Source organism: Onychomys torridus, chromosome 17 (assembly GCF_903995425.1).
Source record: "Onychomys torridus chromosome 17, mOncTor1.1, whole genome shotgun sequence".
In the NCBI taxonomy this organism is placed as follows: domain Eukaryota; kingdom Metazoa; phylum Chordata; class Mammalia; order Rodentia; family Cricetidae; genus Onychomys; species Onychomys torridus.
In genome coordinates, this window is record NC_050459.1 from 33,133,243 (window position 1) to 33,155,873 (window position 22,631).

At 38.2% G+C, this 22,631-nt stretch overlaps 1 protein-coding gene across 2 annotated transcripts in view; it reads left to right on the plus strand.

The window, feature by feature from the left end:
• Positions 1-15,532, plus strand: part of Tusc3 (tumor suppressor candidate 3) — a 168,454-nt gene extending 152,922 nt beyond the window's left edge. For both annotated transcript variants that reach the window (XM_036166563.1, XM_036166562.1), the window contains exons 8-10: positions 2,070-2,144; positions 5,509-5,599; positions 15,065-15,532. In XM_036166563.1, the coding sequence (XP_036022456.1) occupies positions 2,070-2,144; positions 5,509-5,599; positions 15,065-15,080 (182 nt within the window). In that variant the 3' untranslated portion in view covers positions 15,081-15,532. The remainder of the gene's footprint in view (positions 1-2,069; positions 2,145-5,508; positions 5,600-15,064) is intronic.
• Positions 15,533-22,631: the final 7,099 nt, after the last annotated feature.

A 22,631-nucleotide genomic window follows, 5' to 3' on the forward strand; every position in this document is an offset into this window, starting at 1 on the left:
ATATATGTAAATGAGTAAGTTATAATTTATATATGAATATAAATGAGTGTTATAGAAAAAGATTAAAATCGAAGCAAAAATCCCTTAAGGATTAACATCAGTCATATTCATTTGTAACAATAGTATTTTAAAAATAATTACAACAAATAGCAGAGCCGAACACTAGAAATCCTTGTCTCTTTATAAAAATGACACAGGTTTTAATCCATTTTTCCACTATGTATTATTAGCACTCTGTGATAACAGAGTAAGGATCTCATACAGTAGATTGTCCAAAACATTTTAAAAATAATGAACTGTTAGTCTGTAGGCTTCCTCTCACATTTACTCTGCAGAACAGTTCTCATGACCAAGCAAGATCTAGGGGACTGACACTCAGGAATTCAGTGACATTCAACTTGAGCAGACTCATGCCTCTGTGCTAAGACTCCCTTGAAAGCTTGAGGGAACATGGAGTATGATGGTGTAGGGTGGGACAGACAGCACTACACAGTGCTGGGGGCGTGTACATCTCTGATAATGTTCAGCCTCTAACGAAGATTTGTTTTTTCCAGAAAAGGTTCTAGTGCTGTAATAACTGGAACAGTTTGAAAATCATTTATATAGAGAGGTCATGGCAACATAAAAGAATAACTTGAAGATTTGGATATTAGCATCCAGATGTTGGGTAATGAGTCTTGGCACTAACTCAAATACAAATGTAACTTTAACTTCAATACTGTTGTTGTGGAAACTAACTCAGTGTGGGAATGCATACTCCACCTAACTTTCTCTGACTTCCTCAATTTATCTGTATAGACATAGCCAAGAAGTACCCTTTGTGCGTTTGCTATTTATGGATGAATCAAGAGACTTACTTGATGGTTCCATTTTCACATACACAGTAGGAGAAATGAAGACAAGGAAGTTATAATTAAGGAAATGGAAAAAATTCTGAGCTAGAATTCCTTTATTTTTCTCTAAATTGTTTAATTCTTTAGCCATTTGAACAGATCCATACTATGCATTTCCAGAATTGGTAAGGTGTAAAATCTTTGCAGTAGATAATCTCAAAAGTGTTTGGATAGCATGACAAGATTGTTTTGAGAAGTGAGTGAGCCCGTCTTTCTAACACCTGGCATTTGAGCGTATGGTCTGAGTAAATTAATCAGTTGTAAGCAGACATTAAGTCAGTGAGTAGTATCCTTTTTCTTGTTGCTGTATGAAATAACGAAAGGAAAGCCCTCCATAAGTGGCTTACATCAAGTCCCTTTGGGAGGGGCCACAGTCCACCACGGCAAGGAAGGCATGACAGTGGGAACATGAGGCAGCAGGCCACACTGTGTGTGCAGTCAGGAAGCAGAGAGGTGACTGCTACTCTCTACCCGCTTCCTTCCTTTATATTTTGGTTGGGATCCCAGCTCATAGGGTGGAGCTGCCCACATTCAGAGTGTGTCTTCTCTCCCAATAGACCTCAGAAAACAGCCTCCCAGGTGTGCCATGGGCTAGGTCTATGTGGTGATTGTAAACCTAGTCAAGTTGACAGCAAATAGAAATATCAATAGCACAGTTGTTTTTCATTCTTAAAACGTCAGGTGACTGGCTCAGAGTCCTTCTCAATTGGTCAGATTGTATCATAATATGCTTGCTTGATTGTATAAGGCTTATAAATGATTGTTCTTGGTACCTGAGCTAAAGACTCTACAGAGTAATACATTTAAAATTCAAGAACTACATACATAAACAACATGATATAACAATGAGAAAAATGAAAAAGAAATCCTGGTGAGTAAATTCTACTCTAGAATTGCTAATAATGTGTGTCACGGTAACTAAACATGGAATATATTTTATGCAAAATATGAAATTTTATAACATTTAAAAACTATATAATGCATATATGCTAATGAAAGTCTGAAAAATTAAAGCAAACTCCAAGATTGGTAATTGTAATATACAAAGAATTGATTGTCATTCACCTGTTCACATTTGTCCTTTATCCGTTCTGGAACATTGTATTCAGACCCAGGGAAAAAAAGATAGCAGATTTTATTCGCACCTGTCTATGGTTTCCTTGACAACCACTGTAGATGCTGCTATCACCATGGGGATGGTTCTTCTAAATGAAGCAGCGACTTCCAAAGGGGATGTCGGGAAAAGACGGAGTAAGTTTATGTTGCCATATCTGTTGTTTTGTGTTTGTCAAGGGGGAAACAGAACTTTTTGTAAACACAGACTTCCCTAAGAAGAGAGGTCTGTGATGAAGGAAGTTAAGATTTTCGTTTACTTTTTGTTCTTTATTTGATGTGTGCAAAATGAACTTGAAAACATTTCTTCCAAAATGGCATTTGAGTGCTTTCTGTGAGTGACATGCACAGGCAAAGGAGGTGGCATCACCCTGTCAGGGCTGCTCTGCCCCATTTCTGATACAGCTGGTCTGTGCTGGCACATCCTCACGGCACAGATGGTCAGTCTTCAGAGATTTTATTGGCAGCAATGTATTTTTATGTCATGAGACTCAGGTATTTCCCCAAAGCTGGTGCAGATGGGGGGAGCTACTGCTGAAGCTTCTTTTGTGCACAGATACTTGATTACTTTCCAATCCCCTCCATGTCTTTTACTGACATTTAGGAGACCACAGGGATCTCTGTTCCAAGAGAGGCAGGAGCTGCCCTTTCCAGGGACTTTGCTCTTCTGTTGCTATCCCATAATTTACAGCACTGTAGGATGCCAGCATTTTAGGTTTAGGCAAGTTAACTTTTGTCCTTTGTTGGGACTCTTCTGTATCAAAGGATTATAGACAGAATTTAACTCTTAAAGTGAAGGATGTTGATGCAAACACGCAGAATATGGGGAATGTCTGCTGCCCTGAGAAGGCTGTCGAGACAGGACAAGCTTGAGTCTCGGTTTCCTGCCATGGAACTTTTCAGAGTCCTATCATTCAGTAAATACAGCTAGAGTTTGCAGCAACCCATTCTGTTGTATAATTCCTGAACTTGTTTTACAACCTAAATTTAAATATGAAAAGTATGTGGGTCCCCAAAAGAGTATTAATTCATTAAAATATTTAAAATAAAAATGTGGGTTAGTTTTTTTTCTTACTGTACTTTGAAGGATTATGAATGTATAAAAGAGCCATAGTGGCAGGGCAGTGGTGGCGCACGCCTTTAATCCCAGCACTTGGGAGGCAGAGCCAGGAGGATCTCTGTGAGTTCGAATCCAGGGTGGTCTACAGAGCGAGATCCAGGACAGGCACCAAAACTACACAGAGAAACCCTGTCTTGAAAACCAAAACAAAACAAAAAAAGAGCCATAGTGACTTCTGAATACTTACAGGCATGAGGTACTGAAATGTTTGGAGGTAGTGTAGAGTTGAGCCTGGCCTCAATGGTCCTCTGATGCTATCTACACTAACACAAAAAGACCAGAACAGAGCACATTGGCCTAAGCATAGTGACATCAATAAAATGCTACATCTTTTGAATAAACAAATGTTGTTGGGGAATTGGCAGAGCATTTTTATGAGCCCATATGCTTAATATGGTTATATATTAATGTTATTTCTTCCAATATAAATTACAATAAGAGCTATGTAATGAATTGTTTAATCTCACAACTATGATAGAGTTTAGGAAAGCATTGCCTTGAACCTCCATCTTAACAGATGTGCCTGTGTAACACCTGCTCCCCTTACCTCCACACTAACTTTTATGTGTGGACTGGAAGGGCTTGGATTCATGTGAGAAAGAAAGGGTTTTGACGTGCACAACTGCTGGGATTATCACTGTTGCCTGTGGAAGAGTGTGGGCCTCAGTGAAGCCCCCTCCCTGCTGTTATCTCACAGGCTCCTCCATTCCTAGCCTCAGATACTGTAGTAGCACTTTGCTCTCACTGCAGAGAGTCACGTTGGTCCGACAACTTTGCTTGATCACAGATGTGGAGCCTCGTTCTCCATTGTTCCATTCCTCTTCTAAATGGTACCCTAAGGAAGTAGGAAAGAAAAAAGTATGTGGTCGATACTATATTTGAGAACGTATGAAACAAAACTATGTAAGCTCCGTGAGATAGTTGTAAGAAATTTACATACTATATATCCTGGGTCTGATATGAGTCATACTCAGAGATTATACAGTTTTTTAAAAGGCACTTTACTTTATTCCCTGGTAGTATTCATGTGAAACTAACAGATCAGTGTTGTCACAACAGAAGCTGTGACTGACTGCTACTAAATGTTCCTGATGTTTTATCGTGTCTACTGTAAACAGCAATTCATATTCCTAACCAAACTGCATGGACACCAGCACATCTCAGGATTGCTGCCAGACCTTTCCTCCAGGCTCCTTCCCCACTGTCGAAGCAGAGATCTGTTTGAATGTGGTGTCTTCTGACTTAATGTTTCAGTCTCATTATGTCTCTCTCTTAATATTCCCTCAGACTAACAAATGCATATTAATTATCTCGCAAATGCTTTATTCATACCTGATATTTAGGTAACACTAATGTCTAATTCTATAGGACAGATTTAGGAGACAGAGTTTCTCTGTGTAGCAGCCCTGGCTGTCCTGGAACTCACTTTGTAGACCAGACTAGCCTCAAACTCAGAGATCCACCTGCCTCTGCCTCCTGAGTGCTGGGATTAAAGGCGTGCGCCATCACTGCCTTTTTTAGTCTAAGTATGTCTACATTTAATTGGGTGATACAGCTTAAACTTTAGAAGCAGATTTTAATTTTACTAATAGCAGTGACTGCTATTTAAATATTATATGTATCTGCAAAGGAGAACTAATGTGTTTCATTAGTCACCTATCCCAGTCATAATAGAAGGAAATGAAAACAGAAAGCAGTGTCCCTGCTGTCTGGTTCCAGACCTGCAGTGGTGATGAAAGGCTGCACCGCAGGACCAGGAACATGGCCTCCCCTCTATCATAGGGAGCACAGCTGCCTCACTCCAACACCTAGACATGCTCTGGATGGTCTCTTCCTCCCTGGCTTTCACTAAGGACAGTTTCCTACCCACAGGATTTTGTTCCTAGCCTTTTGTTTGCAGAGATATAGTATTTCTAAGTAACATGGGCTCTCCTGAGACAGTCAGGAAACCAATAGCTAGAATTACATTTTTGTGTGATTCTAAAACTGCAGGGTGTCAGAAGAGGTTTTTGTTTTTTTCTTTTAGCATCTGCCAAGTCCTATGTTCCTGCTGGCTTGGCCAGAGCTTCATAATCTGGGGGCTGATAATCTTGTTTGTGGCTTGTCACATTTGGTTCTGTTTTAATCACTCTGGGACTTTATAAAAGAAAATCACCACAAGTCTTAGATCAGTCAATGTTGTTGTTTTCATAGTACCCCAAATAGTACATTTTCATTGAGAAGAACGTGGAAAATAATGAATACTTTGTATTGTGGATTATCTGATTTGTGGTCCTTGTATGTGCCTGAACTGATGCCTGTAAGTATTTTGGAATTGGATGCATTTCCAAAGAACCGACATTTGCATGTTTAAGCCCCTAACAGTGTTGTCTCTTTTCCTAGTAATTTGCCTCGTGGGATTAGGCCTGGTGGTCTTCTTCTTCAGTTTTCTACTTTCAATCTTTCGTTCAAAGTATCACGGCTATCCGTACAGGTGAGACATTTATAGTAATCTGGATGTTTTCATTTTAAACAAACTGTGTTTCAGTGGTTAGTTGGGGTTAATAATATAAGGTCCAAATCACTAGCCCTCTGCTTTAAACACTGTTAAGCAAGGTCTGAGCACTCAGCATTTCTTTAGCATCATGAACTGTGTAGAGACATCAGACAGTTTTTGTTACCAATGTGTACTTTCATCTTAGAATGCATGTACATGTGTATGTACACAGGTAGCAAAATGACTTTTAAGGAACAGACTTTGACACAATCACTTCTCTTTGTTATTTTGCATAACTGGGACTTCATTTTCAAGATTGCTTTTTCATATTATCTACTTTTCAGTGTCCTTTAAACATTGCAACATCTTTTGAACAGTACAAAACATGTAACTTTTCCAAAAATGGAAGATCCAACTGGAAAGGTAAAAATTAAAACCTTACCTCTGGCCACTCTTAAGTCATCATACTAAAAATTATGCAAGATCTTCAGTTCACCAAGTGTCAAGGTTAGAAGTGGGTAGACCTGGAGATTCACTCTAAGAATTACTGTTGGATATCTGTCACTAAAGCATCTTTCAGTCACTGTGCTGGGCTATCATTTTGGTTACTTCTAAGTGTTTGTCTCTTAACCAAATACTTCCCTGTTTAAGAGCCATGTTTAAAGCTTAACCACCTCTCTCTCTCCTCTCTCCTCTCTCCTCTCTCCTCCTCCTCCTCCTCCTCCTCCTCCTCCTCCTCCTCTTCTTCTTCTTCTTCTTCTTCTTCTTCTTCTTCTTCTTCTTCTTCTTTTCTCTCTCTCTCTCTCTCTCTCTCTCTCTCTCTCTCTCTCTCTCTCTCTCTCCCTCTCTCCTGAGAACATAAAAGCCCTGTGTATCCTTTCTTGGAGAGTTTGATGCCCATGTCTGCTGAGGTGTTAGGAAAACTAATATTTTGATAGAAAATAAACCCTCATCAGACCCTACATACTTACCGTGCATGGACAGAGAATGATTCTGCTTAGACCATACCGAAGATTTATAGCATTCTCAGAACATCAACACTAGTCTCTCAGTGCTGTTGGACCTTCCTTGTTCATTTTCTTCTTGCCTCACTCATTGAAAAGAAATTTAGTAAGGGAGAGGAAGAATGTGAGGATGAGATGTGATTTGTGGGGTCATCTGCCTTTAGACATTTTTAGGAACACACATTCTGAAAGAAATAGTGAAACAGACGGAATCTCTCAGGTCTTCATTGTATTGCCATCAGACATCAGTTTCAGTTCTATGTGTGAGGTGGGTAAATTAATTAGATTATTCTGTCATGTGTGGTCTATAATGGATATAGAATATGAAAAGAAACAATGTTTTGGTCTTTCATCTAGAATGCTGGAGTATTTAAAAATTAGTTGATTTCTATCTGTGTAGCATTTAGAATATATCAAAAAAATAGAAAAACAGAATACCTCTCTGGTTTTAAAACTTATAAAAGCTAGCAAGAGTCATCATGAAGCTCTCAACCTTACTTAGTTAACAATAAGGAAGTTTAAAGGGAAAATTAATATAAGCTCCCCTGTGTATCAGAGCATGTAATTGTATTGAGAGGTCTTATCCTATGTAGATACAAATGTGATGTCTACAAAAAAGAGAAAAAATTTTAGTTACTTATAAAAGTGTTATATTTGTCAGCACTATTTTTACTATGAGTAGTTTTCCAGTGTGCACACTTCTAAGGGATTGTTATTTAGTACAGTAACTCTCCACTGCTCTGAGTTTGGTTTAGGTTTTGTTGGTGGTGGTGGTGGTGGTGGTGGTTGGCTGGTTTGTTTTGTTTTGTTTTTTAACCAGGTAAAAGGTATAAATCACTGGGGAAGGAAGGTTTTCGAACTCTTAGCAAAAGCCTTCCCCTTATTATCCTACACACAGTAAGACCATCTGAACCTGAGTCCCTGCCTGCTTACCCTATTTCCAATGCGAAGTGGAGCTTTCACTGTCTGAGGTGACTCATTCCTTGTGAAGGCCCCACTAGAATTGGACTCATGTGGCTAGAAATGTAGACAAACTCTCTTAAAATAACTCAGAGGTAGGAATCATACTGAAGAATTGGTTTGTGAGCATGAAATCCAGTAGATTAGATGAAAACACGTGAAGAGTTGCTGCCAAGCAAAGGAATCAGTGGAAAGAAAGCTGGCTAAGAGGGCCTGGGAACCATGGTATTCTGGGGAGAGGTCAGAGTGAGGAGCAGGAGGCAGTCTTTCCAAGCACCCAGCCCTGTGTTGTGCTGATGCAGGGGGAGGAGGGGCACTCTACTTGTGCATACTCAGAATGAAATTACTATCTTGAGTTTATGTTATAGTATTCTTCTTTCAGTGTCTTCTTAGGAGTTCCTACAAGTTTTGCCTTTCATTCCAATATCTCCTTTCCTCACAATTTTTAATTCATTCCATTATATTCTATAACCTTCAATTTCCTCTATGTGAAGTGATCCTTTCCTGATTATTGATTTTCATTTGTACTTTGATTGAAGTTGGCCCACACAACACATTTTTCACACAAATTTTAAAATTTCTTTGTCTTCATATATGTACCTGCTTAAAGCATAAAAGTCTACTTTAAATCCCTGTCTTTTTTTCTTAAGGCTTCTTCTTGTTAGTATTAAGAGTGGTCTGCAGCACCAACCTGTTCCACATGCTAACTAAATTCACAGGTTGCTTTTGAAACCTTAACAAGTAGACCTGCCTTGAATCCTAGTCTGCTTGTGACCATAGGCAAATTGTTAACTTTTTTAACTTTAGGTAATCTTGTTTACAAATAAAGACAATTTTATATACCACATTTTTGTTTATATGAGATAATATATACATAAATCACTTAGAACACCAGTGTATAGTAGTAATTAATTACTCTATAAATATTTAATGCTAATTATCATTAATTCTGATATGAATATTTTACTTTTCTCTAAAAGGAATTTTCTTCACAGTGTACACCAAACAGCTTTGGTTCATATTTACATAATTCATTTGGGTAAAGAATAGATTTTCACTGAACCTTTTGATGAATTTAATTGGGCTCCAGAGTCCCTTGAAACTTGCCAGTGAAATACCAAGATTCTTAGAGATTTTATCTAATTACCATCTGAGACATAATTCCAAGGCCATTTTGCTGATAGCACTGACTTCATTTATATATTGAATAAGAATTGACTTTCCCCCTTGCTCTGTTTTCTAAGAAGAGGATGCTGGCATGGATGGATGGTGGTCTCTACTTAGAGATAATTACCTTCTCAGCCTTTTCTCCTGGCACTCACACTCACAAGCATTTTCTGTAGATGCCTCTTAGAAACTTGTGTGGATCATCAAAGTCTCTACTGTAGTAGGAGAAAACATGAAATCTCTGTATTTATCCCGTCATTGTGTTAGCTGTCTGAGGAGTCTTAATTGGCTCAGAGTGACACAGCAGCATAAAGAGAAAATAATCATTAGAAGCACAAGATCGGAAGACAAGTTCTGGGCTTATTTTTGCACTTGAAATAAGAGGTCTCCCTCTTTAGTGGCACAAAATCAGTATTGTTATATTCCATTGTGGTGTGTGGGAAAGTGATCTGGACATTGAGTGAGAAGATGTGATTTGGACCCTGGCACTTAAACTCTCTCACCTCAGGCTAGTCTTTTCATCCCCTCTGAGCCTGCGTCTTCCCACCCTGCAAACAAAGACCATAATGCATCTCTTAGGTTGCATAGATGCTGTAGTGTGAGTAGGTACTGAGATAAGCCGAGTGCAGCCTGACGCTGCCTTACTTAACAGTTTAAGGACAAGTCCTCCAAATAGATGACACCAATAGTCCTTGGTGCCAAACTAACATGTTGGCAAACTGTGTGCTGTTTAAATAATAATGCACAAACACGTCCCCTCCATTTTGGCTCACTTATTATGTTGTCACGTTACAGAATATAAAACTAAATTGATGAACAAAGATATTTAATTCTACCTAGGAAAAAAGTGTAGCCAATTCCCTTTTGTTATTAACAGTACAATTCTTAATATCTAGTACTAATATAAAAATGAGTCCCAGATCATTTTAATAAAAAGTTCAGAATAGTGTCTGGATTCTTCACCATACATTCTAACTACTCAAATCTCAGAACAGAAGAGTACCCTAGAAAGTTTTTTCTGAGGTGCAGTGGAGCTTCTTATTCTACCAGGGGCTTCACCCATGAAGCAGTGCTAAAGCAGAGAGGAGTTGGTCCAAGTAAGGTATTTCATACATGCTGGCTTTATTAATAGTTATGTCATCCAAATTCCTACTAAGTATGCCTCTCTGTACCAACTGTGTAGAGAACTGACCTTGCCTGTAGTTAAATTTGGTAGCTATTACCTTCTGTAACTATAAATAGAGAAATTTCCTTCCCTGGGGTCTCTTATTCCTAATAAAGGCCAGGATGTCTTTAGACCTTTTCAAGGGATAAGTTGTTTCAGAGCTGAAGACTTTCCTGGGGTTCTGTAGACTCTTAGTAAGGAAAGAGCCTCAGGACTTTAGGCTAATGAGATCTGGCTAAGGACAGTAATTACTCTCACTAGCATCCCCATTTAACACTTGTAAATGTAGAGGATTACATACTATTAGAAACCTGAATCAGTGAAAGAAATCACCAGCTACAAGGGGAAGAAATTCAGTTAGTGGTCAGTTGTGGTACACCTGCGCTTGTGACGGAAATACAGGAAGATCAAGAACCCATTGCAAGTCCTGACTACACAGTGACACCTTGCTTCAAAAATTAAAAAAAAAAAAAAAAAAAAAAAGGCAGGGAAGAAGAAGAAAAAAGACCAGAGCCAATCCTCACTGTACTTAGTGGATACATGAAGCCCTTCTTCCCCCTGAACACTTCGGATGAGAAACCAGATAGCATCCCTTTTAGCACAGATGAGACTCTTGTCAGAGACTCCGTCCTGGCCACCAGAGCTCCTGACTCTTCCCTTGCCTTGAGGACAGGAAGAGCAGGGAATGAGGAAGTACATGCAGTCAAGGATCTCAATACTTCATTAGCTCCCAGTTGGACAAAAGTGCATTTGTCCAAAACACTGTGTACATCTTGGGTTTTCAAAACATCAGGAAGCGGTGAAGAGGTGAAAACCAAGAGAAACAGTGAACTGCTGTTTCCTAACATTTCAGACAATGAACGCACTCGTGGGGGTGGGGGTGGAGGTGACTGTCGGGATAGACCTTTGACCTTTATAGCACATAAGTGACTAGTTTTTCCTTTCAATCTTCATGCCCTATATTTTTGTTTCATGACAACCATGCCTCTGTTTTTCTTTTTGTATTATCTCACTGCCAGATGTATTAGCCCTGAGATCCAGCCCTAAATAATTACTTGAGCAGCTGCCTCTACATGCCCCAAGTCAGCATCATCTCTGCATCCAAAAGGATGTTTTCTCCCGCTTCTCCCAGATGTGGGCGTTGGAAACTGTAGAGCCCTTGAATTCAGCCCACATCCTTGTCCTACCCTGTCAAAGGACTGATCCCCTCATCTTCTCACTGCTGCCGATTTAATGACACGCTCTGTGCCTGGGACTTTCTCTCTAGAGAAAAGTGTAAGGAACATGGCTTGTCATTCGACTTCCTGTAGCACCCTTCTGTGCCAAGTCCTCACCAGTGATGATCCGGAGCACTCTGCTAACTGCTGCTTAAAAGTGACTTAAAAGGAGAGGCTGTGACTTGAGAAAATTTGTATTATGTTCTATAAAACGTTATTTTGAATTTTAAGTAATGACCTTACTAGTGTGCTTCTGGAATGTTACCTTCATGAAGCCCAGGGCAGTGTTTGTTGGTTTGTTTTGTTTTTCTGAATCCTGGATATGAATGAAAGAGCCAACATAAAAGAAAGATGCATTTGAGATCATCCTCCCATTCAACATTATAATCTAGTATTTCTCAGTGTCCCATACATACTTTGGGCAGTAGGAAAGCTTCAGGGACAGTGTGAGCGTAACTCCATACCTGAGGCTAAAGTAAATGAAGTGTTTAAGGATATCTGTACAAGTCCTACCTGGTGTTCAGTCTCCATTCGAACAGTTCTCTCCCTTGCTCATTAGCTTCTAGCTTGTACTGTTACCTCAGTTGACAGAGCATATGTTCACATCATTACCAGCCAGCCAGAAGTCAAGACTGTGAAAACGCAGAGCCCTCTTGGCACAGTGAGATTTGCTCCTGATGGAGAGTGCTATGGGGACAGCAGGACCTAAGGTAGCACCCAAGGCAGCTTCTGGCTCGTCCAGAAAACTAACGGCCCTGGAGAATACAAACAAGAGAATATGTTCAATATTTGGTAATTTAGCCTCAAGTACAAAAAAAAGCATTTATACATCTTTATGATGTATAAATAATGGAAGGGGAAATATCTAAGCACCAAAGTGTAAAAGAACTGTTAAACTGATAATATATCAACATTGTGAGGCAGACACAGATAAAAAGAACTATCACATCAAGCTAGATAGAAATAAGACTAACTATGTAATGTTGATACCAGTATGCTGTATTCAGTATGCTGCATTCATGTTAAAACATATCTTGCGTATTCCATCTTCATATAATGGAAATAAAACATGAAATTCTGAGTGATCGCCCAGAGAATAACAGCTGGTACTTTTCTAAGAAACTGTTTTTTGTTTTTTTTTGGTTTTTTGAGACAGGGTTTCTCTGTGTAGTTTTGCGCCTTTCCTGGAACTCACTCTGTAGCCCAGGCTGGCCTCGAACTCACAGAGATCCGCCTGCCTCTGCCTCCTGAGTGCTGGGATTAAAGGTGTGCGCCACCACTGCCCGGCCCTAAGACACATTTTTTAAAGATTCATTTTACATGTATGAATGTTTGCTGCATGTATATATGCGCACAGCATGCAGGCTTGGTAACCTTAGAGTCCAGAAGAAGGCATGAGGTCCCCTGCAATGGGAGTTACACATGTATGACAGTGAGCCACCGTATGGTTGCTGGGAACCAAACAAGAGTAACTGTTCTTAACTGCAGAACCCTCTTTCCAGCCTCCAGAGCAGTTTTTGTTAGTGTTTAACTTCAGGTTTTTCTAATACTTGAACACTATGTTAGTATAATTTTCATAATTTTTAATGAAAATGAACATTTCATATGTAGAAAATGAGCAAATATTTTACTTACTCAACTTATTGCTTAGTATAAGACATTTAATAATGATCAGTTTGGTTACACTTGTCATTTCCTAATGACTCCTAACAGTGATCATTGGGAAAACAACCCCACCAGAGTGAACAGATCGCATCTTTCAGTCATGAGTCAATTTTTATATTACGAATGCAATCACAGGGGGCTGGAGAGATGGCCCAGCAGTTAAGAGCACTGGCTGCTTTTCCAGAGGCCCCGGGGTTCAGTTCCCAGCACCATGGTAGCTCTGTACCTCCAGTCCCAGGTGATCCGATATCTGTTCTGGCCTTGTTAGGTACCAGGCATGTATGAGATTCACAGACATAGATGCAAGCAAAATATACGTAAAACATAAATTTAATAAAAATAGTGTAATGGCAGAATTCCTTTTACTCTGAAAATGTGGCAATCTAAGTATCAGATTTTTTTTTTGAAACCTTTCTATTTCTAAAATGGCACAGAAATATAAAGGGTGATATTAACTGTTTTTGCTTTTATAGAGGCATATTTTTAGCAATAATAAAATGTTAACTTAGATGATCTATATGTTGAAATTTTCAGATAATTTCTTTAAAAGCAAAACAAAGACTTGGTCAGTAAATTGTTTGCCATGCAGGCTTAAGGACAGGAGTTTGAGCTCTGAAACCTATGTAAACAAATCAGGAATGGTGGTGGGTACTTGTCCCGGTGAATTGAATAGATAGTCTTCTAGACATGTGAAAGCCAGAGTCAGCTATGGAGAGGCTTTGGTGGGGATAGCAGAGAAAAGCACATCTGTGAGGTTCTCTACCCAGCCAGCCATCCAGCCTAGCCACTTGGTAAGTTACAGGCCAGCGAGAGATGCTGTTCAATTGAAAAAACGAAAGAAGTGTACAGTGCCTGAGGAACACCAAGACTGTTTGTTCTCCGGCTTCTGTACACAGAGAGGTGGGAAGAGAAGGAAGGAAAAGAACAAGTAACTCAAAAATTCTCAGATTTGAGGTCCCCCTTGTTCAATTCTAATTAAAGTCTGTGGCAAAGAGAGTGCTTGCTGCACCCACATACAGAGCCAAGCATGGTGGGGGCGGGTGCCCGTAACCCCAGCTCTGCAGGAGCAGAGAAGAAATCCCAAGAGCCAGGTGTGGTGGGGCAGATGCCTGTAACCCCAGCATTGCAGGAGCAGAGACGGAATTCCCCAGAGCCAATAAACTAAGAGAGACAGTGAATCAGAGAGAGACTTGACGCCAGACTCTGGCCCCCATACCCACGTGCCTATATGCATACAAGCACAAGTTTACTACATGCACACAATATCCGATAAAGATTTCCCTGTTAGCTCTCATTCCTCAAGGTGGCTTTACCCTCTGAACAAACTGTCACTGAGGACAGAGAGTGCCAGTGAGGGCATGTGCATGTGAGTAGCACAGCTCTGCCTGGCCAGCTGCTGTTGACATTTGTGTGGGTGCAGCAGTAACTGTTGTTTGTACCCACAGGGATGACTAATCACTTCCTTGCAGAGGTGACACTTGTCTACTGCAGTCATCAGGTGCTATCACCCAAAACAATAGCACATACTTTCTGTCTTTAACAATTCTGTAAAAGCAATTACACCCTACAACTACTATATGTACATTACCTTTATAGAATCACAAATTATAAAATAATATCAAAGCACTATATAATGTTTTATTTGTATATGTAAAGGTATTATATATAAATTTAATATATTTCTCAGTGTGTTTTATCTAAGCATTATAAACATCATTAGCATTGGACAGAACTTTAGATACAACAACATGTGTTCTAGTCACTAACGAGGGAACAAAGGTTCAGGAAGACAAGTCATACATGCCAGGACATAACTTAAACATCGAAATATTAAACTTACTAGGTTGAACAGTTTTCTAACATCTCAGCTGCAAAAATCATTAATTTATATTTAGTTTATGAGTGGCTTATCTGCAAAGTTGTAATTAATTACTGTTTTATATAAGCAAATGAATTATAAATTTAGTAGAATGTAAAATTTCTTCAAGAAATTCAAACTTAGGTTTTATTTAGGTCCATCCCTTTATTTCCCCTTAATCTTCATTTTAAATGCTGATTTTGATGTTGCTCACTTAGCACATATTGGTCACCTCTGACCTCACTGGAAGCCTGACCCTGTTATAGGAACTTGTTTCAAAACCAGACAGACCCTAATAGCAAAGTTTCAATTAGCTGAATGTAATGATGGTATTTTTGTTACATTATGTGAGCTAATTTAGAATGGAAGAAGTAGCTGTTGTGCTTTTCTTTTGCTCATTATGTAATAATTTTCTTTCTTTTTCAGCTTTTTAATTAAATGAAGCCAAGTGGGATTTGCATAAAGTGCGTGTTTATTGTGAAGAGAAGCGGATCCCAATGCTATCTTATTTGGAACTCTTGAATTCATTCTTTGTTGATTGTGATACGCTAGCTTATTCTTGTAAAATTTTTTTAAACTGTGGATTTTCCTAAAGAATTTAATTTATAAAAGTGGATATGTAACATTCAGTAATCCACAATGGAACATCAAAGTGTTTTTTCAGTATTTTCAGTGTATGCCACAGGAGTGAAATAAATAACAGTGTAACTATGAATTCACGTTTTAGAACTGTGTTTGCTCCTTAGTAAAGAAACCACATGTTAGTAAAGGAATCCATGGAATGTATGTCAAAGAATTATTAGTACTGTACAAGGATAGAGCCTCTGCATGAAATATGTCGTGTGGACATTCTTACTGCTGTTCCACTTATAAAGGATGTACACTGTTACAAAAGTGTTTTGTTCTTCTTACCATAACTATACCATGATGCATATACGGCAACGGGCTGGATAATGTCAATGCCAGTTCAGATCCTTAACCTAGAGAAATGAGGGGACCCAAGACTCAAAAGTGCACTATGTCACCATGACTCAAATGGAATCAGGCAGTTGAACCAGCACATCATGACTGTCACTTACTATCTTACTATTTCTCCATCTATTGAAGTATTGTTCAGAAATTCTGACTTATGAGATCAAACCTAATCTTCCATGGTCATTTTCCTTTTGTTTAATGAAAGCATCTGCCTTATGAATGGCCTGGGGATTCATTAACAGTTAATTTTCCTAGAATGACACAAATGAATTTTTTTTTTTGAAAAACCAAATATAGGAGTATAACCATTGTTACCTTTGGAACTGACTTAAATTTATGTAGCACACCTACATGCATTACAGTATTCATTCCTCACATCTTCTAAATGGACAGAAATACAAGAAATTTTCTGCAAGTTACAGCTGAAAACCAAAATATAAGTTGTGCTTATAACCAGGTTTTCAAACTTTAAAGCCTATTTTTTCACTCTGTACTACAGCTTGGAGATGAATTCAGGAGAGATTTCCTTATTTGATTCAGTAAGTTTTATCATTTTTAAAAACTTATTAACTAATTTACATTAAGATCTGAATAACAGAATTGTGGAGTGATTTGTCCACTGGCAGTCACAGCTATACAGTCAAATAGGAACATGGTGTATAGCCACTGAGTTTATTTATTTTGTACCTAAGAATTTCTACAAAAGTGGCAAATGTACAAGTTTATTCAGCTATATCCTAGGAGAATTGTGTATGTTTGTTATCTTTTTAAAACATGGTAATATTTTATGAAATTATATAATTCAGAATTATATTATCTTTATTATATAGCCTTAAATCTGTTATTAAGCCATAATTTCTTTAGTTCAGTTCACAGTCAGTAAATTGAGTATTGAGATGTCATTTATGGAAAATGTCAGCATCTATTTGATGCCTATCCCTAGTTATCATTTGAATTATTCTGTATCCATCTATTATTTCTATAGTCTTGAAGTTAATTGACTCAGAACTTCAGAAAACGTAAATAGAATTTGTTGTCAAACTTTACAAATAACAAATATTATAATTAAATTTAATTGTGGCCTAAATCTCAAAATTATCATCTACTTATACAGTTAATTAAATGATATTAGCAAAACACATCAATGCTTGCTCTAAACCTTATATCCATGACCACAGCCAGGTCACCCTCAGCCCATGTGATAGAGGTTGGGAGGTAGGTATTTCCTTATCCTATATTAGTAAGAGTTTTTTTTTTTTTTCAGGCAAAATTTAGCAATTTCCTCAATACCAAAAGCCAGTCAGTTAATTACAATTATTTTTCAGGGGCCATAACTCTAGCTCCAGGGGGATCCAATGCCTCTGGCCTTCCTAGCACCTGCACGTATGTGCACATATTCACACATAGACACATAACAAAAAAGTTAATTTTGTTAAAGATTTTTTCCTAATTTATTAACTTAAATTTACAGGTGGGACAAAAGTGATGGCTCAGCAGATGAGAATGTTTATTGTTCTTCCAGATGATCCAGGTTAAGCACTCACATCAGATGACCTACAACCACCTTTAAGTCCAGTTCCAGGGGTCTGACACTTATAACCTATATTCACTGTATTGAAAATTTTCATTAAAAGTCATCATATGTTTGACAGTCTCTCACTAGAATTTAAAAATTTTAAAAATGACTTCTTCTAAGAGAGAAAAATCATGATAGAAAAATCCCCTTTCAAGGAGTTTCATTTTATGATGATATATGCTGGTCAACTTGTTGGATTTTCTTCAACACAGTGCTCCTTGTATTATGTATTCAAACAAATAAACCCAATAGTATGTACTAGCCATAAATTTCTCTTACAAATGAAATAATATTTCTCATCAGTTATAATTCCACAGGCATGGTGATTTGGAGAAAGTAGACCTGGCTGTAACCAGAGAGTTTAGCACATATTCTTGTGTTGATCCCTAAAGATACATGAAGGTGTATCATTGTTTTAAGATCAGTGACATTATACATTGTATTTCAAGACTCTCCAGCCATAGGAACAAACACATTAGCCAGGCCATCTGGACACAAAACATTTTGATGTGCAGTTAAAATCTTAATGTTTTTTGACATCCAAATAGCCCACTAAGTTTAAAATACTAAAACAAGGTTCTTGCTATATTTTAGCAAACCGATACTATATCAGATCAATAGTAAATCTAGTAATACCTACTAATGATTGAAAAGGGTGGGCATTATAAATATTCACACTTAAAGCAAACATGTGTGTCATGCAGCCCCCAGATTCCCTATAATTCATGAGGATCTTTTATTTCTGAGTTTTCTCACATTCCTTTTGCAAACATATATGGGAACCAGTGCATATATTTTATCATATAGCCAGAGAATCTAATGTGTTAAAAAAAAAAAAAAACCTGAAATACATTAAGAGCAAGATAGGACAATTGTGCTATTGGTTGGTAGATACAGAAAAGGAAGGGTAGGAAACTCAAGGAGTACATGCCTCCATTGAAACACTAGAAACATTGACAGAACTGCCAGGATCAGTTTGGCTGCAAGTTTAGAAAACAGGCTTATAGCAACCAAGCAAAGACTTTAATCAATCGAGCATCAACTTGAAACCATTAGAAACCAATAGATAACAGCATTGTATCTTACTTCTCTACCTTTATAGTTCCCTGTTGGCAGTAATGTTTGAAAATGCAGCCTTCATGTGTGATGCAGATTTCTAGTTCAGGAAGGAACAGAACAATCCTTCTTCCTAAGAAAGCACCAAGAGTCTTCCCTTTGTTTCATTAACTCAGAACTGTCTTGAGGAGAGGAGGATGCAGGAACAAGGACAGAAACTCATTCAAGGGAGAAAAGACCTTTGGTAAAATCCAACATCCCTTCATGATCAATTTCCTAGAGAGTCTAGGGATACAGAGTATGTATCTCAACAGAATAAGGGCAGTATATAGCAAGTCCATAGCCAACATCACATGAATTGGAGAAAACTGCAAAGTATTTCAGCTAACAACACTGACAAATCTAGGCTAGCCACTCTCTCTTCCTGACTCCTGTTCAAAATAGCACATGAAGTCTTCGTTCAGTAAGACCAAAGGAGATAAAGGGGATAAAGATACAATAAGCAGTCCTTTTCTTATACCTGGAATGATCTATACATAAAGGACCATAAAAAACTACCAGAAAACACATACCACTGATAAACACTTTGAGCCAAGCATGGGAATACAAACTTCAATGACTGGACACGAAGTCACTAAGTAACTAATCTGTCACTGACCTGGATTTTTCATCCCAACTAGCTAACTTTCACAGTGCTGGAAGGTGCTTTGCATACCAGTAGAGGAGAAAAGTGATCATCCATCTTACCAGCTGTGAAATGTGCAAACTACACTAAAGACCAGACTGGCAAAACATGAACATTGGTGAAATCATAGTATGAATGCCACAGGAACCAAGCACTGATTGGATTTAAGGCCCACACCACAAGATGAAACCCATACTTGGCATAGTTCCTAGGACCAAAAATGGGACTAGTAAAGTCAAAATCCCTAAGGGGGAATCCTACAATGATTATCGTAAATGAACTTGACATTAAACCGACTCAAATGATGTGTGTAATACTCATAAACCAGTACATCTCTCAACCTTCATCAGAGAAACTTTTTTGCAGTAGATGGAGATTAAAATTAAGACCCACAACCAGTCAAGGGGCAGAGAATATAAAGTTTAGGGTTGTTGGGCTCTAAATGGAATATATATCACATCATCCTCCCCAGGTTCAAGGATCACTACAAAAGAGGAGTCTAAAAGGTTTTAAGAGCAGATGTGATGGGTGACTGCAGCAACAGTGTTCTGGACATAACTGGGATGTTGCAAATGGGAACTCACAGGAGTGGTGACAGCATGCACAAGACTTGGACAATCTCAAGAGAAAATTCCAGTATAGAGGAGGTAGATAGGTAAAAGTTTTATTCTTACTTAAGGAGCTTTTGGCAATAAATAGCTGCTCAAAGAGAGAATCAGTTTCTCTATGGGTGTATCCCTGATAAGTCAGCCACAATACAGTGGTTTCACACACATCCAAAGGGTTTATGTGAAGCAAAAATTTGACTTGATAGGTGTTTTGTTTTATTTTTCATGAAAGAAGAACACAAAGTGGAGTGGATAGGTAAGCAGAGGATAGAGGATTTATTTGTCCAGAATTATGGCAGGAGGTAAAAATTACTAAAATATTTTGTATGATATTCTCAGAGAATTCTTAACATTTTCAACTTAAAAATAATATTATGAACATAAGGAGAAAAACCATTTTACTTACAAAACACAAGAAAAAAGACACTTAAAGGGAGGAATAGTTGAATAGAAGAGGGCAGTAAAGGATCAACCATGTCCAAATGAGTAAAGCTCTAATACTAATAGGAAGAAGAAATGGACTACAAATATGCCAATCAACCTATAAAGTCATAGGAAATAATTAGGGACTTTGAATATGTAGGGTAAGTGGACTAACATCCCTATGTATTGTCTTGAAGCTCATATAATTTCCAAAGGAATCTAAAAATTGAGAACCAAATGTTGAAATTCAACATATCAAGCATGTGGAAGTCATAACCAAGCTGAAGTCGTGATTCTCATCTGATAAAGTTATGCCCAACTATTCAGAACAGAATAAAAAGGATGGCCACAGGGTTGGGCAGAAAGCTCAGCTGCTAAAACCCTTCTTGCCCAAGCATGAGGAGTACAGCTTAGATACCTAGACATCTCATAAGTGCCAGGTAGGTAGAGGGATCCATATGTAATTCCAGCCTTGGGCAGCAGAGTCATGAATCCCCAAAGCAAGCTGCAATTGATTGGGAGACCCTGCCTTGACAAAAAAGGTTGAAGAGTGATTAAGGAAGATTATCAGCATCAACTAGGCCTACACACACATGGAAGAATGTGCATACAAACACATAAGCACTTCCCACACATTCACATAAAAAGTCAGAAAAAACAATGATTTTAAAAGCAGGATCAGTACATATTAATAGAAAGAGCAACTCATGAAGATTAACAATATATACACATGCACCAAATCTTGTTGCTACCAATTTCAGAAAGCAAATGATAAAGAGTCCATAGGTCCTGAATCTCTAATGGGAAACTTACATTCTGATACTTACACAGAGCTTCCAAATGAAAAGTCAGCAAAGGAATCTCCAAGAGCTGAATTACACATTGCTAGAGGTATCTCAATTGTCTGATCTCAGATTATACTCTGGAGTCTCAGTGACAAAGACAGTATGGTGATGGCACAAAAACAAACATACAGACCAGTGAAACATAATAGAGAACCCAAAAATAAAGCCACACAGCGATGGTCACCCCGATTTTGACAAAGGTATCAAAGAACATTCTGGACAGAGCCTGTTGAAAAAAAATGGTATTGGCCAAACTGAATAGCCACCTGAAAAAGAATCAAATTAGATCCATAATCAATGATCAAGATTCAAATGTGATCAAAGTGCTTAACTTAAAACCTGGCATACCAAGAAAAACATAGGGAACACATGTCAAGGTATCAACATAGGCAAAAACTAAATGCAAGAATATTAGCTTAGAAAATAACCCTAAGGACTGAAAAAATGGATTACTCAACCATAGTCTCAAAAGACTAAAAGGAGTTTTTCAATAAAAAGAAGCATGCTTTGAAATTGAAACAAAGATGCGGATGAGAAAGAAAACTTAACAGCAGAGTGAGGAGACCAGAATGGGAGATCTTTGTCAACACAACTTGAGACAGGCTAATATATAGAATATCTGAAGAGCTGAAAAAAGTTCAAATACAAGAAACCCAAACTGCTGATCAAGAAAGGGGCTCCTGAATTAAACAGTCTATGCTCCAAAGGATAAAATCAATTGGACAATAATAAATAAATAAATAGAGTTCTTCATCCTTAGCCATCCAGAAAGTGGAAATTCAAACTTTCTTTGAGATTCTATCTCACACTATTCAGCAGGCCTGTTATCAGTCAAGTATATATGCCAATGAGGATATAAAGTGGTGCATCTTCTATGAAAATGAATGTAGGGGTGTTGTGGAATATTATTTTAGGGTGTGCCACTTTTGTTTATGCTCTGGAACATCTGCTTAATGATGCAAAGATGTGTTACATTAATTTGGTTAAATTCACATGTGGTCAGGAGGCTGCGTCAGCAACTAGCTTACAGGAAATGGTAGGAAGGAGCCAGGCAGAGAAGGGCTTTTAAGTGGGGGCCAGGGGAAGAAGGACAAGAGCTTTTTGAGAGATGAGAGCAAGGAAAGGAGGGCAGCGACTTGTTATTCAGCCTCTCTTTGGAGAATTCAACCTCAACCTTTGCATCTTGAGTTCTTTAGAGAGACAGAGATTTAGGTAAGTTCCCTGGGTAGCTTTGAAAGAGTAGGTACCTGAGGGGATAGAATCCTCTCCGGCTGTAACCTTTGCAGCCAAACCGCTGCTGGTAGAGGGGAGTTGCAGTTTCTGATTTAGACAACTGTGGCTTAAAAGGCAGTGACAGTTTAAAGAAAGGACAACGTGGAGGTTTCTCAAAGATTAGTACTAGACCATGACTTGTCTATATTATTTCTGGGCATATACCCGAAAGATTGTATTCTGCAACAGAGGTACGAACACATGTATGTTTATTGTTGCTCTATGCAACAGCAAGGAAATGTAGTCATCCTATACATTCATCAGTATCTGAACAGATAGAAAAATTGTGCATGGAATTTTATTCACCCAGAAAAGTATGAAATTTATAGGAAAAAGGATGGATTTAGGAACTTAGTATATCAGGTGAGCTAACCCAAGCTCAGAAATACAAATACTGTATGTTCTCTTTCATGTGGACTAGCTTCTGATTTTTACATGTAGATTTGTGAAAGGGAGTGAGTATAGGTCATAAAACTAGAAGGGACCAAGAGAATGGAAAAAGGGCTTTTAAACTCAGCCATAAGAAGGGTAATAGAATGGGTAACTATCGCTG